Genomic DNA, 12,627 nt, shown 5'->3' on the forward strand with positions numbered 1-12,627 from the left:
ACACACACACACACAGCAAAGCAAAGCAAAGTAGTACGCATGGTAAACGATTAAACAAAAAGCAAAAGCTCAGTAACAGAAAATGAGAGAAGTAATAGAGAAAGGGTCAGTGTGTAGATTGGGCTCAGTTACACGTGGCTACATAGAATCTGAAGAGGCTACCCAAAAGAACAGCTGGAAAATGGAAGCAAGGCTCAAAACAATATTGTACACTAGTTAGATGACTGCAGGGACTACAGAACTGAGAGGGCAAGAATAAGGTGGATACTCAGTGGAGAGAAAATGTTAAGCAACCTGGTACACTAATTCATTCTGAAAGGATATGCTGGGTACCGGTGGCTATAATCTTTGGGAGGCTGAGATTAGGAGGATCACAGTTTAGAGCAAGCCCAGAAAGACATGAGATATACTGGCTGCTACACTTCTCAACGCTGAGTATGATGTTGCATGCCTGCCATTCCAGCTGCATGCATGGGAGACTCCATCTCAGTGGAAGAAGTTGAGCATGGTGGATTATGGTCCATGTATGGGCCTACGCAAAAAGCAAGACCTTGTCTCAACAGCTACAGAGAAGGGCTCGGGGGTAGTGCCTGCCTAGTAAGCTCAAGGCCCTAAGTTCAAATCCCAGCACCAAAAATAAGTAAAAACCCCCAGGAGGACCCCATTTGAAGGCCTCATATCTGGGTCCATATACATAAATATTCAAAGACATATTTCTGGCTGGACTGGGGCATGTGTCTGTAGCTTTCTCAACAGACCCAGCTCTTGCTTCCCTGAGGATAGTAGGAAGTTTAAAGCTCCTCAGAAGGGCTGAAGGGGACAAAATAAAGTCATTCAGGAGAACAGAGCTAACTGTAGCCCCTTGGCATGTGGAATTCCTTCTGATGGACAAACAGGGCAGGAAGGGACCTCATGTCCTGTGCGCTGAGGTTAGAGAATCCGGCTATGAGTGTGGGTAGGTATGCCTGCGGATCTGCCAAGGGCCATTCCGAGGGGAGCTAGTGTACACTACTGAGAAGAGGCACAACAAAAAAATGCACCACCAAAGAATGGCAAGCAAAAGCAGGGCACTGGCACTGCAGACATGAAAAGGAAAGGACTGTGTGCCTACTCGAGGAACGTCTTAAAACAATCTGGTGCTCTAGTTGTGAGTGCTATGGCTCCTCTCTTGTAATCCCAATGACCTAGAAGGTAGATTGGAAAGACTACACGTTTTGAGACCAGCCTAAGTAAAAATGCAAGAATCTACCTGAGAAAAATAAGAAAGCAAAAAGGGTTGGAGGTGTGGTTCAAGCATTAAGAGCATTTGCCTTGAAAGTATGAAGCCCTGAGTTCAAATCCTAGTATTCAATGGGAAGAAAGCAAAGGATAAAGACAAAATAATTGCTGAATGCTCTCAGGAGTACGCACAAAATGCACAAGGGAGGGGCTGGGAGTTTGGCCTAGTGGTGGAGTGCTTGCCTAGCATGCATGAAGACCCAGGTTCAATTCCTTAGTATCCATATACATAGAAAAAGCTGGAAGTGGTGTGGCTCAAGTGGCAGACCACTAGCCTGAAGGAAGCCCGAGGACAGTGTCCAGGCCCCGAGTTTTTAAGCCTCAGGACTGGGGAAAACAGAAGAAAAAATTCACAAAGGTGAAACTGGCAAAGAAAACCATATAAGGCCTTTTATAGAGAAGAGCCCTCCCTATTCAACATATTAGAAAACAATTAAGGCCAGTGTTGGTAGAGAGGAAATACCCCTGACTCAGAGAATGGGGCTGGCAGACAGTGCTCTCCCTGGTCCTGGGCATAGTGACACAGGAGAATCTGTGTAATGAAATGATGGTTTTAAAAAATAAGCAAACACAGTAGCTGCCATAATGGCACATTCCTGTAATCCCAGCTATTCAGGAGGTTAGATACAGGAGCCTAAGCAAAATGTCTGAAACCCTACCTGAAAAATTAAGACTAAAGGTATGAGACTCAACTGGTAAAGCACTTGTCTAGTGAGCCCAAGGCCAGACTAACCCACTAACCTGCGCAGATCACTGAAATTGAGGTTTTTGTACAACTATCTGCCTACCAAGGACAAGCTGAAAATGAAGAAAAGCTCCGCCTAATGGCTATGTCTAGAACACAGAACCCATATTTTTATAACACAGGCTTTTTAAGGGTATAACAGAGCTTTAGTACAAATAACATGGGATGCAACTTAGAACAATCCTGTGACACATGACCCAGGAATTCATCAGAAGTGGTGCCGAGGGACTCTGACGCTCTGGATGTTCCAGAAAAGAAAGGCTGAAAATGATTGTGTGGAACATGTGTTGTGAGGGCTCGAGGGAAGCAGAAACGAAACGCTATCTGTGTGAGGGGAGTGGAGCAGGTTGGTAGCTCCAGAGAGACCCACCTGGGCCCACTGCCTGGGACTCAGCTGAAGTGGAGGAAGTCCCGGCCTTCCTGCAGATGCAGCGACCTCAGGTTGTTCTCAAGCGCGCCTCCTGTGAGATCCTGTCGGGGAGATTGAGTCCACCCTGGTCAGGCAGGCAGCCCCTTGCTCCCTGGGGTCCCTGCAGGGTCTACACTGGGGACTTGGATTTGGGGTCACCTGTCACCCTGTCATGTACAAGTACACGGTTAATAGGGGAGGGGCTGGAAGGAGTCAGGGTCCAGAGGCAGCACTGTTGCTGCAAATACTCAATTCTGACCATTTACCATGGCGGGGGTCTCTGAACAAGGCCTTACCTAGCTGTTGGGGCCGACTTGCCAGCCCTCCCCCTCTATGGGCCTTTTCGCTTCTGTCAGAGTGTTCCACAGCAGAGCAAGTGCTGGGATCTTAGGTCCCCAAGTGTTTCATCTTGTCCTTTGTACTGGGATTGGCCTGAGGCCTATCCCCAAGCCTTCTGCCTCCATTCCAGAAGGTGTAACCACAGAGGCCAAGCTCAAGAACACAGCTCTGGAGGAAAGGATTAGCGACAGTGGACAAGAGTCTTGGCCTCCGACAAGACGTAAAAGGGACCACCTCCTGGAGTGTTGTGCTGACTCGGGGCCTGCGGCCTGACCATACCTCACCCACTTTTCCATCACTGCTGGTACCAATGGGCTCTGGCTAGAAAGCTTTGGGAAAAGCCATTCTGCTGTCCACTCTCCCCCACCAGCTGCAGGTTCCTCATCTCCCTGACCCATCTGCAGAAGAAACACTGGGGCTTGGCATCTTCTTCAACATGGTACAAAATGGAATCCCCTGTACATCCTGTGTTCCACTGAAATGGAAATGGCAGCCACCCAATAGAGCTATTTGCAAGACTCAAAACCAATATGGATTGGCATCCAGAGGGTGCAGAGAGCTGACTAGCTGACAAGGAGAGCCTGATTTGAAGTGTCTCAGAGGGAATCCAAACACACAGAGACGGGAGGTCTGAACCCTAGGTGGTCTGATGCACCTAAAGCCACAGTAAGAGTGGACTGTTCCAAAATGGGTAGGAACTGAGACCAAGTGTCTGCCCAAGTATCTTCGACAGCTAGGACCCTTCTGACTCTGGGTATCTGCCACCCCCACAACATGCACTTCCTCCCCATGACTGGGGTGCATGTGTGACTTGCTCTGAGTCACTGAGGAAGACCTCTTCAGCCTGGCCCCTAACATGATAAAGCAAAGCTTGACTACATTCCCGCACATGCCCTGCAAAGGGGCAGCTTCCCACGTCGTGTGTGGTCAGGGAGATAGATGTGCACTGTGCTGAGACGACAGGCAAACAGCTGACCCATGAGAGTGGAGGCGCTATGTCTCCCCACAGCCTGGGGCTCCCTTCCTGGGCAGCGCTGCTCAGCAAGCATTCTGCCCACCGTTTGGACACTGATCCAAAACAACACCCACGCTCTTCTGAAGGGGCAGTGGGGGAGGGGGCTGTAAACAACATGGCTTGTAGGTTTTCATGTCCCCTATGTTCTAATAAAACTATCTGCAAAAACATGGAGAGAGCCAGTGCCCAGGCCATGTTCTGTATGTGCTACAGTTCACAATAAAACTTAATTTAAAAGAAAAAAATTATAGAACAAGGAAGATCAGCCTTCTTCCACAGAGTGCCTCAGTGGCCTATGATGCTGACATGTGAGATACAAGACTGGTCCAGACCAGAGTCCACAACAGACCTGGCCACTTGGCCAGCACAGGACAGTGGCGTTTCTTATCAGAAAAGTGGTTCCTCAGTAGATAAGGTTGGGACAATTTGGTGTCCAAATGCAAATGGAAAGGGCAAAAAGTGCAAAAAGCACTTTGCATTGATGAACTTGAAGTTAGGTGTGGGAAAGAACTTACTACACAGGACACTAAAATGACATTATAAAATCAGCAGCTGCTGCATTAGAAGTTGTGAAGAGACACACCTGTAACCCTAGCTGTTTGGGGGGCTGAGATCTGAGGGTGGCAGTTTGAGGCCATCTCAGGCAGGAGAGACCACGAGACTCTTCACTAACCACCAAAAAAAAAAAAACCAGGAAGTAGAGCTGCGGCTCAAATGGTAAAGCACTAGACTTCAGGGGGGGAAGCTCAGAGAGAGAACCTAGGCCGTGAGTTCAAGCCTCTGAACTAGAACCAGAGAGAGAGAGGCTGTGAAAAGCTGATCTCCAGGGAGGCTGTGTCTGTCAGAGGACCAGTGTACAGAGCAGACTGACAGCTTCAAGTCAAAGCAAGGTCCAGGAGCTGCCATCCAGTGCTCCTCAGCTCTGCTCAACCTAAGCCTGCTGCCACTGGGTCATGAAGCACCATGGATCACCAGGGACCTGCTCAAGCAGCAAAACAGATCTATTTCCTGAACAGCTGTATGATGCTTCAGCATGGACCTTGAGTGACTTCCGTGTTTCCCCAGACAGAAATATCAGGCACAATGGCCTATGTGGCCAAAACCGGGGAAAACCAGCAGGCTGGAGGGTTCAGCAGCCCTGTGGTTGCCACCAGGCTATGACATTCAGAGATAGTACAGTCATGACTGTACAAGTTGAGTGACACGGGCAACCACACCAGAGTTGGACCTGCCAAGTCTTGAGTTTCCAGCAAACTTCAGTTTGCAGAGTGTTAAAAGGCAGGAAAGGAAATGCACCTAGGTCCCCATTTCTCCTCTCCTGGCTGCCTCCCAGCTCGCAGGGCAAGTGGTGATGGCCTCTGACACATCTCAGGGTGTCCTCCTGGCTGCCAGTCAGGAGCTGGATGGAGCCTTGCCGGGAAGGAAGGGCAGGAAGACACCACCCAGCCTGCGAGCCCAGAGCCCTCACTGTGTCCAACACTCACCAGCTTCACACAGATGATGAAAGGGGGCTGTGCAGCTCGGAAGTGCAGGATGGGGATCCGAGGCTTGGGCCTCTCCTGGAGGGAAGATGTGTCATCAGGAGTCACTTGGGCTCCCCATGGAAAAAGGGTCCCTGCAGCACTCAAAGTAGCGGACAGGGTCTTGAACTAGTCAAGACAGGATGGACAGTGGTGCCCCAGATTCTTAAAGTTCCAGCACTCTTACAGAACCGGAATTGCAAACCAGCTGTGGTGGGCTGACTCTATGCCAGCCACGTGAGGAACCCAAGGAGTCTCCCACAGTACTGAACCCCAGGTGCTGGGGGCTGCATCCTCCCCGGAGGGCCCACACACCTGTGCATCCTCATAGCAGTAGAAGCCCTTCTTGATCTTGTTCTTGTCTACATCACAGAAGGCGACCACCTGGGGGTGAGCACAGGTTAGCAGCTCCAGGGCACGTTCTGGGATGCTGGCTAGGGCTGGGAGGGGACAGGCTTACCTTGCGCTGGTTGGCAGCAGTTAGACTGCGGAACAGCCTGCGACCCTGCTTGCCTGCATTCCAGATGGTGAATGAGGCCCAGCGAGGCAGCGCCCGCTCCTCCAGAAAGTGGACACGGTGAGTCCAGATGGTTGTCCTGAAACGAAGGGACAGCTGGCAAAGTCAACGTGTGGAGGAGCCAGCATCCCGCACCCCACCACATGAGGTTATACTGCACACCTGGAAACATCAGTCTCAGAGCCCCTGCCCAAAATTAGTCATGATTCCCCTAGGGCCAGAGATGTCTCCTTCCTGGAGCCATGTCCATCAGCCTGGGACAGGTCAATCCCCGGCCACCCCTGCAGCGGGGGCGTGAGCACGGCTCTCCTGGACAGGTCTCCTCATGTCCTGGAGCCCCACCAGCCTGCTGACCCCACAGCAAAGCCAGCCCCTACCAGCCCCGTCCACTCCCTTGGGCTCAGCATCCTAGCCCCGAGATGGAGCCACCTGTGCATCAGGGATGTGCCACACTGAAGCATGGAGGGGGCTCTGGCCCCAGGAGTTGGCTGATTTTCGTTTATACTCACATTAGGCGTTCACTATGGCCTCTGCCACTTCCTGTCTTTTTAATTAGGGCTGCACTGAGCTGTGGACTCCGGAGTACAGGTAGGGGAATAACATGCTAATCTTGGGCTTTGGCCAGCTCTTGTTGTGGCCACATAGTGTGTCACTTCTGAGGGAACTACACATGCAGGACACATGCACAGCCCCTACAAATCCATGTGTGCACAACTTTGTGTTATCCAGAGAGGTGGAAGAGAACCTGAGCCTCACAGTTCAGGTCTAACGGGTGGAATCTTTCACAAGGAAAGCATCACAGCTCCCAACAAGAAAGAGCCCCCTTTTATGCCATGTTGGGGATCCAGCCCAGGGTTGCCCATTTGCTAGGCAAGTGCTGTACCACTGAGCCACACACAGACCCAAGGAGACACCTTTCCTGTGGGGAATGTAGAACGTGATGGTCCTAGGGACACCCCAGTGTGAGGGATAAAAGGCAGAGCACCTAATACAGGTCAGGGTCTCCAACCAAAGGGAGAATAAGCACTCCAACCCTGTGTCAGCAAAGACACACAGGATGCGTATGAGGCCGGGCTACTCTGGGTTATCAAGTCAAGCGCTCCAGTCCATGCTGTGTCCCTTAACTGCAGCAGAGACATTGGCGGGGGCTCTCTGCTCATTTCCAGGACTCACAGAAGGGCCAGGGATGGGACAGGGTGGGCTCCCATGGTTTCTTCTGCTAGGTCAAGCTTTCAAGGAGGCCAGCGTGTCCTCACCTGTCTGGTCTCCTGTGCGCGCCCCCCCACCCCCAAAGCCTGTCCCTGCCTGGGCTACAGCCAGCAAGAAGCCAGTCCTGGTCAGCCTGAGGCAGGACCACGTGTCTATGTGTGCGCCGTACACAAACGCAGTAGGACTGTGCCTCTTACGTTAGAGGTGTGTATGTTTAGTGTACACTCACATTATTCACACGTATATGTACACGTGTGCTCTGTATGCACCTATGCAAGAGCGGCTCCTGGAGAACTGGCTGATACTCAGATGATCTGTTTCTGACACGCTGAGTCAATTAGTTATCCCTGTGGAGGCAAGTCCTGACCTAATCTTGCTCTACCCTGTCAACAAAGTCCATTTGGTGTCATGGCAGGTCTAAATGTGGAGGAAGGCAGGTCACAGAAGAAAACCAATGGCCTCCTTTGGAATGCCCGGGTCACCCACTCACCCACACGTCCACTGGGCCTGACCCTTGACATCCTTCCCAAGAAAAATTTGGAAACAGCCAGGGAAAACAAATCTGCATATTGGCAAAAATGTAGTGGTGTCTGGTCTTTATCTCAAGAACCCTGTTTGGAAACAGGCTCACTGGCCCCCTATGTGCCTGTTTCTTCCTTTGAAGTCTTAAGGGAAGAGGAAGCCATGTCTTGGTTTAGAACCAAGAGACAGCAGCCAGAGGCATAGGGTTTCCCTGACCCACATGTCAGCACTATCAAAACACGCTGGGAAGGGCCACAGAATCGTCAACGTCACCATCTGAATGCAGAGGCCCAGTGCTCACAGACGTGGACAATTTGTGGGCACAGGTTCCACAAGCAGCTCCAAGTGTTCAGAGTACACAAAGTAAAAGTTGTACTGAGTCTGGGCTACTTACAAAGAGGAAAAACTACAGTTCCAGATTTGGGGCTGGGCACCAAGGCCCAGGGCATTGGCAGGCTTTGTGTTTAGTGGCCTGGCCCCTATGTGGTGAGGGGAAAGGATGGGGAAAGGGCTGAGGCTGTTTCTCTGCAGCCCTTTGATGAGTAGAAATTCTGTCCATGCATCATGGGGAGGGGCCTACACCAACATGCTTCCTGCACACCTCAAGGGCCACGTCAGAGGAGCTGATTCACAGAGGGGCAAGCACAAGGTTAAATGTGCTGCTTCGGATACCCAGGTATCGCACAAAGTCTGGCTCAGAGTTCACAGGCCTGGATAGTGTTTGATTTCCAAGAAGTTATTTTTTCATATCTTGGTATACAGGAAGTATTTCATACAAAAATGCTAAATGATGCAATTACAGGCCATTTTCAATTTAAAACAAAAAGGACAGAATAAGAGTCACCACCAGGGGACCTCTGAAAAGATTTATACAGATACAACTATTCAATAAGCCTTGGGATATAATTAAGGTTTTACCTTGTGAAGTTGCTACCCACAGCTCAAAGACTTTAATCCAGGACAGAAACTCAAATTAGATCACTTGTTTTGTGCTGTGGGTGGCAAAGTGGTATAACATACAAGAAAGGAGCAGGCTCTACACACGAGCTGCTTTGCAGTAGGGTGTGTGCGGCTAGCTCTTGGGCCGAGATTCCTCCCCCGGGTCACTTGTGTCCCGCAGGCCAACACAGGAAGGATCCTGCTTACACACATTCACCCTGCCCTGCCGCAAGTCAAAACGCAGCTAGGGCTTGAGCTCAGGGTCTTGCTCAACTTTTCCACTCATAGCTGGAAATCTACCACTTGAGACACATCTCTAGTTCTGGCTTCTTTGCTGGTTAACTGGAGATGAATGTTTCAAGGATTTGTCTATCTGGGCTGGCTCCAAACTGAGTCTTAGATCTCAGCCTTCTTAGTTCTCGCCAAAATATTTTTTTTGACAAAATCCAATTTATCCATTTTTAAGTGGATGATGATTTTGATGTCCTTTATGACATATCTGCCAACTCCTAGTTTTGAATTTATCTTGGTGTTTTCCTCCATGTGTTTTGTGGTTCTAGATGCTTTTATGTTTATAGTTATAACTGTTCAATGACTCTTTGCATTAGCTTTTTTATATGGTATGATTCACTTTTTGTCTGTGGGGATAAAGAGTTGTCCCACTTATTAAAAATATGCTTCTTGCTGGGCACTGGTGGCTCATGCCTGTAATCCTAGCTACTCAGGAGGCTGAGATCCAGAGGATCTCGGTTCAAAGACAGCCTGGGATACAAGTCTGTGAGACTCTTATCTCTAATAAACTACCAGAAAAGGCACTGTGGTTTAAGTAGCAGAGCGTTAGCCTTGAGCTGAAGAGCTCAGGGACAGTGCCCAGGCCCAGAGTTCCAACCCCACAACTGACTCCCCCACCCCGCCCCCTCAAAAAATGTTCCTTGCTGGACACTAGTGGCTCACACCTGTAACCCCAGCTACTCAGGAGTTTGAGATTTGAGGATCACAGTTCAAAGCCACCCTGGGCAGGAAAGACTGTGAGACTCTTTGTTTTGTTTTGGCCAGTCTTAGGCACTGTCCTTGGACACTCTTTGCTCAAGGCTAGCACTCTGCCACTTAAGCCACAGCGTCACTTCCAGACTTTTCTATGTATGTGGAACTAAGGAATTGAACCCAGGGCTTCAGGCATGCTAGGTGAGCAGTCTACCACTAGGCTACATTCCTGGCCCTGTGAGACTCTTATCTCCAATTAACCACTAAAAATGAGGAAGTGGTGCTGTGGTTCAAAGTGGTAGAGCACTAGCCTTGAGCTGAAGAGCTCAAGGACAGTGTCCAGGTCCAGAGTTCAAGCCCCCTGACTGATAAAAATAAATAGCTGGGTGGTGGCTCAGGGTGTGGTTGTGGTTCACGTCTGCCATCCCAGCTACTCAGGAGGCTGAGATCTGAGGATCAAGGTTCAAAGTCAGCTGGGCACAAAAGGACCTGAGACTCTGATCTCCAATTAACCTCTAGAAAAAGGGAAGTGGAGCTTGGCTCAAGGGTAGGGTGGCAGCCTTGAGCTGAAGAGCTCAGGGATAACACCCAGGCCCAGGGGTAGGGTGGTAGCCTTGAGCTGAAGAGCTCAGGGACAGAGCCTAGGCCAAGTTCAAGCCTCATACCCCCCCCCCAAAATATGTATATGCTCCTTCCCCGAGGATTGGCTTTGGTGTCACTAAAAGATCCACTCAGTATGTATGTGAGGCTCTGTCAGGGTTTTCAGTCCAAGTGAGAAGTTAATTTTGTCAGAGATTAAGATTGCTACTACTGCTTTTTTGCACAGTGCATTGGAGTGGATAATTCGTTTCCATTCTGTCTTTGTTTCTGTCTTTGGCAGTGAGGTGGGTCACTTGGAGGCAACATATGGATGGGTCTTGTTTCTTAATCCAGTCTGCTGTTCTGTGTCTTTTGATTGAATTGTTCAGCCCGTTCACATTCAGGGAAATTATGGAGAAGTGGTTAGTGTCCTTTGTCATTATTTATTTTTACTTCTGAGTCTCTCTCTCTCTCTCTCTCTCTCTCTCTCTCTCTCTCTTTCTCTCTCTCCTTTTTCCCCTTTTGTGTTTAGTGATTTATAGATGATAGCTTCTTGATGGGAGTTCTTGCTGTTCTGGAATTTGTTCTTGATTATTTAATTTTTTTTTTTAAATCAGTCTTGCTGAAGTTTTATCAGTCTTACTGATTTTATTTCAAATAACTGACTCCTTCCCCCCTCCATGCCCTTTTTGGTGGCGGGGCTTGAACTCAGGGCTTGAGTTCTATCCCTGAGCTTTTTTGCTATAGGCTAGTGCTCTACCACTTTGAAACACAGTGCCATTTCTAGTTTTCTGGTGGTTAATTAGAGATAAGAGTGTTACAGACTTTCTTTCCTCTGCTGGCTCTGAACTTCTATCCTCAGATCTCAGCCCCCTGAGTAGCTAGGGTTACAGGTGTGAGCCACTGGCTCCTAACTTCAAAGAACCAACTCTTGAATCTGCTGATTTTTCTTCTCCTGGTTCTCCAGTCCCTGTTTCATTCTCTCATCTTCCTGCTCAACACCCTCCTATGGGTACAGGCTTCACCAGCATGCATGTAATCTAGGCTACTCTGAGCAGGATATGCCTCGAGGGCAGCTGCACCAAATTCAGATTTAACAGGATACAAAGGGTGTATCCTGTGGCTTGAGGCTGAAAGCACTTCTGAGTCTTTCCTGTACACAGTGACATTATAACATTCAGGCAGCAGGTAGCATGGTTGTTGGGATCCTACTGTAGAAGACCGGACACCAGGGGGATGGTTCCTACTCAGCCCCACCCTGGACAAGAGTGGGGCTACCTCTACTTCAGAACTACATACCTAGTGGTAGTGCTTGTCTAGCATGCACGAAGACCCGGGTTGGATTCCTCAGTATCACATACATAGAAAAAAAAAAAGCTGGAAGTGATGCTGAGGCTCAAGAGGTAGAGCTCTGGCCTTGAGAAAGTCCAAGGACAGTGCTTAGATCCTGAGCTCAAGCCCAGGACTGGCAAACAACAACAACAAAAACACAACTACATACTTGTGACCATGACCCAGCTCCTCACAGCCGGGGGACACCCTGAGGCCAGCCCTCTAGTATCTAGGGGGCCAGCACCTGACAGTGAGTAGCTACTAGGTCATGTACATGACAGTAACACCTCCCAAGTCACACACACCAAGTTCAGATTGAAAAATTAAAAACTCACCCTACTTTACCCAAACTTTCCCTCTCCTATGCCTTCCCCTGGAGCAGGAGACCTGAGCCTATGCTAGGCCAGAGGCCTTGGAGAGACAGGGCCCAGTCAGCATAGAGAAGAGCAAGGGTGTTGGTTGGGCTCCTTGGCCCATTTAAGGCCAGGATGTCTCTAGTGGAGGATGTAGTTCAGTCATACCCTGTGGCACCCAGTTCCCTGGATGAGTGTCCAGGGTCTGTGAGTACGGTGTGAGGTGCAACTAAGGCTTCTACCACCCAACCAACACTCCATGGGACCAAGGCCTGTGCCCCACACGAGAGTAGTTCACTCCGTGGGATCAAGGCTCCACTTCACACCAGGGACAGAGCCAGCATCTGATCTTCATCCTGGTCTTTTCAGACCCTGCACTTCCTACAAGGACTCTGTCATGACCTCTACATCCCACATACTGCCTCCTTGGTGGGACTCCAGTTTTCTACAGAGCCAGTCTTACAACGGAGTCGCACACATCCTTGGGCCTCCACCGAGTTTCTAGTACCTGCTGTGATCTACTTACTCAAGGATGGAATGTGTGGTTGCACTTGGGTGGTAGCGGTAGAGGAGCAGGCTGTGGTCCACACGGAAGATGCTACCTCCCTTCCTGAGGTGCTCGTAGAAAAACAGCAGGTCCTCTGGCACACCCTGCAGGAGCCAAAGGAGAGTGCACTCACTCAGCTGTGCTGGCTGACTTGGCTACTGGGCAGGGGAAGAGAAGGATGCTTCTGTGGCCAGGAAACTAACTCTGAGCCAGGTGTGGTCAAGAGGCCAAGGTGGAAGAAGGATTTGCTTAAGCTGAGAAGTTTAGGTCAGCTTGGGAAACATAGTGAGAACCTATCTCAAAAAAAGAAAAGAAACAAAATGAAACCAGTTTTGGAAG

At 49.7% G+C, this 12,627-nt stretch overlaps 1 protein-coding gene across 3 annotated transcripts in view; it reads right to left on the reverse strand.

Annotated features, from left to right (window-relative positions):
* Qtgal (queuosine-tRNA galactosyltransferase) overlaps nt 1-12,627 on the reverse strand; it is a 65,213-nt gene that overhangs the window by 1,330 nt on the left and 51,256 nt on the right. For all 3 annotated transcript variants that reach the window (XM_090351443.1, XM_090351445.1, XM_090351444.1), the window contains 5 exons: nt 12,268-12,392; nt 5,767-5,902; nt 5,622-5,690; nt 5,271-5,345; nt 2,394-2,494 (listed from right to left, as the gene is read on the reverse strand). In XM_090351443.1, the coding sequence (XP_090207569.1) occupies nt 2,414-2,494; nt 5,271-5,345; nt 5,622-5,690; nt 5,767-5,902; nt 12,268-12,392 (486 nt within the window). In that variant the 3' untranslated portion in view covers nt 2,394-2,413. The remainder of the gene's footprint in view (nt 1-2,393; nt 2,495-5,270; nt 5,346-5,621; nt 5,691-5,766; nt 5,903-12,267; nt 12,393-12,627) is intronic.

Source organism: Megascapheus bottae, chromosome 17 (genome assembly GCF_031878675.1).
Source record: "Megascapheus bottae isolate mThoBot1 chromosome 17, mThoBot2.hap1, whole genome shotgun sequence".
Classification (NCBI taxonomy): domain Eukaryota; kingdom Metazoa; phylum Chordata; class Mammalia; order Rodentia; family Geomyidae; genus Megascapheus; species Megascapheus bottae.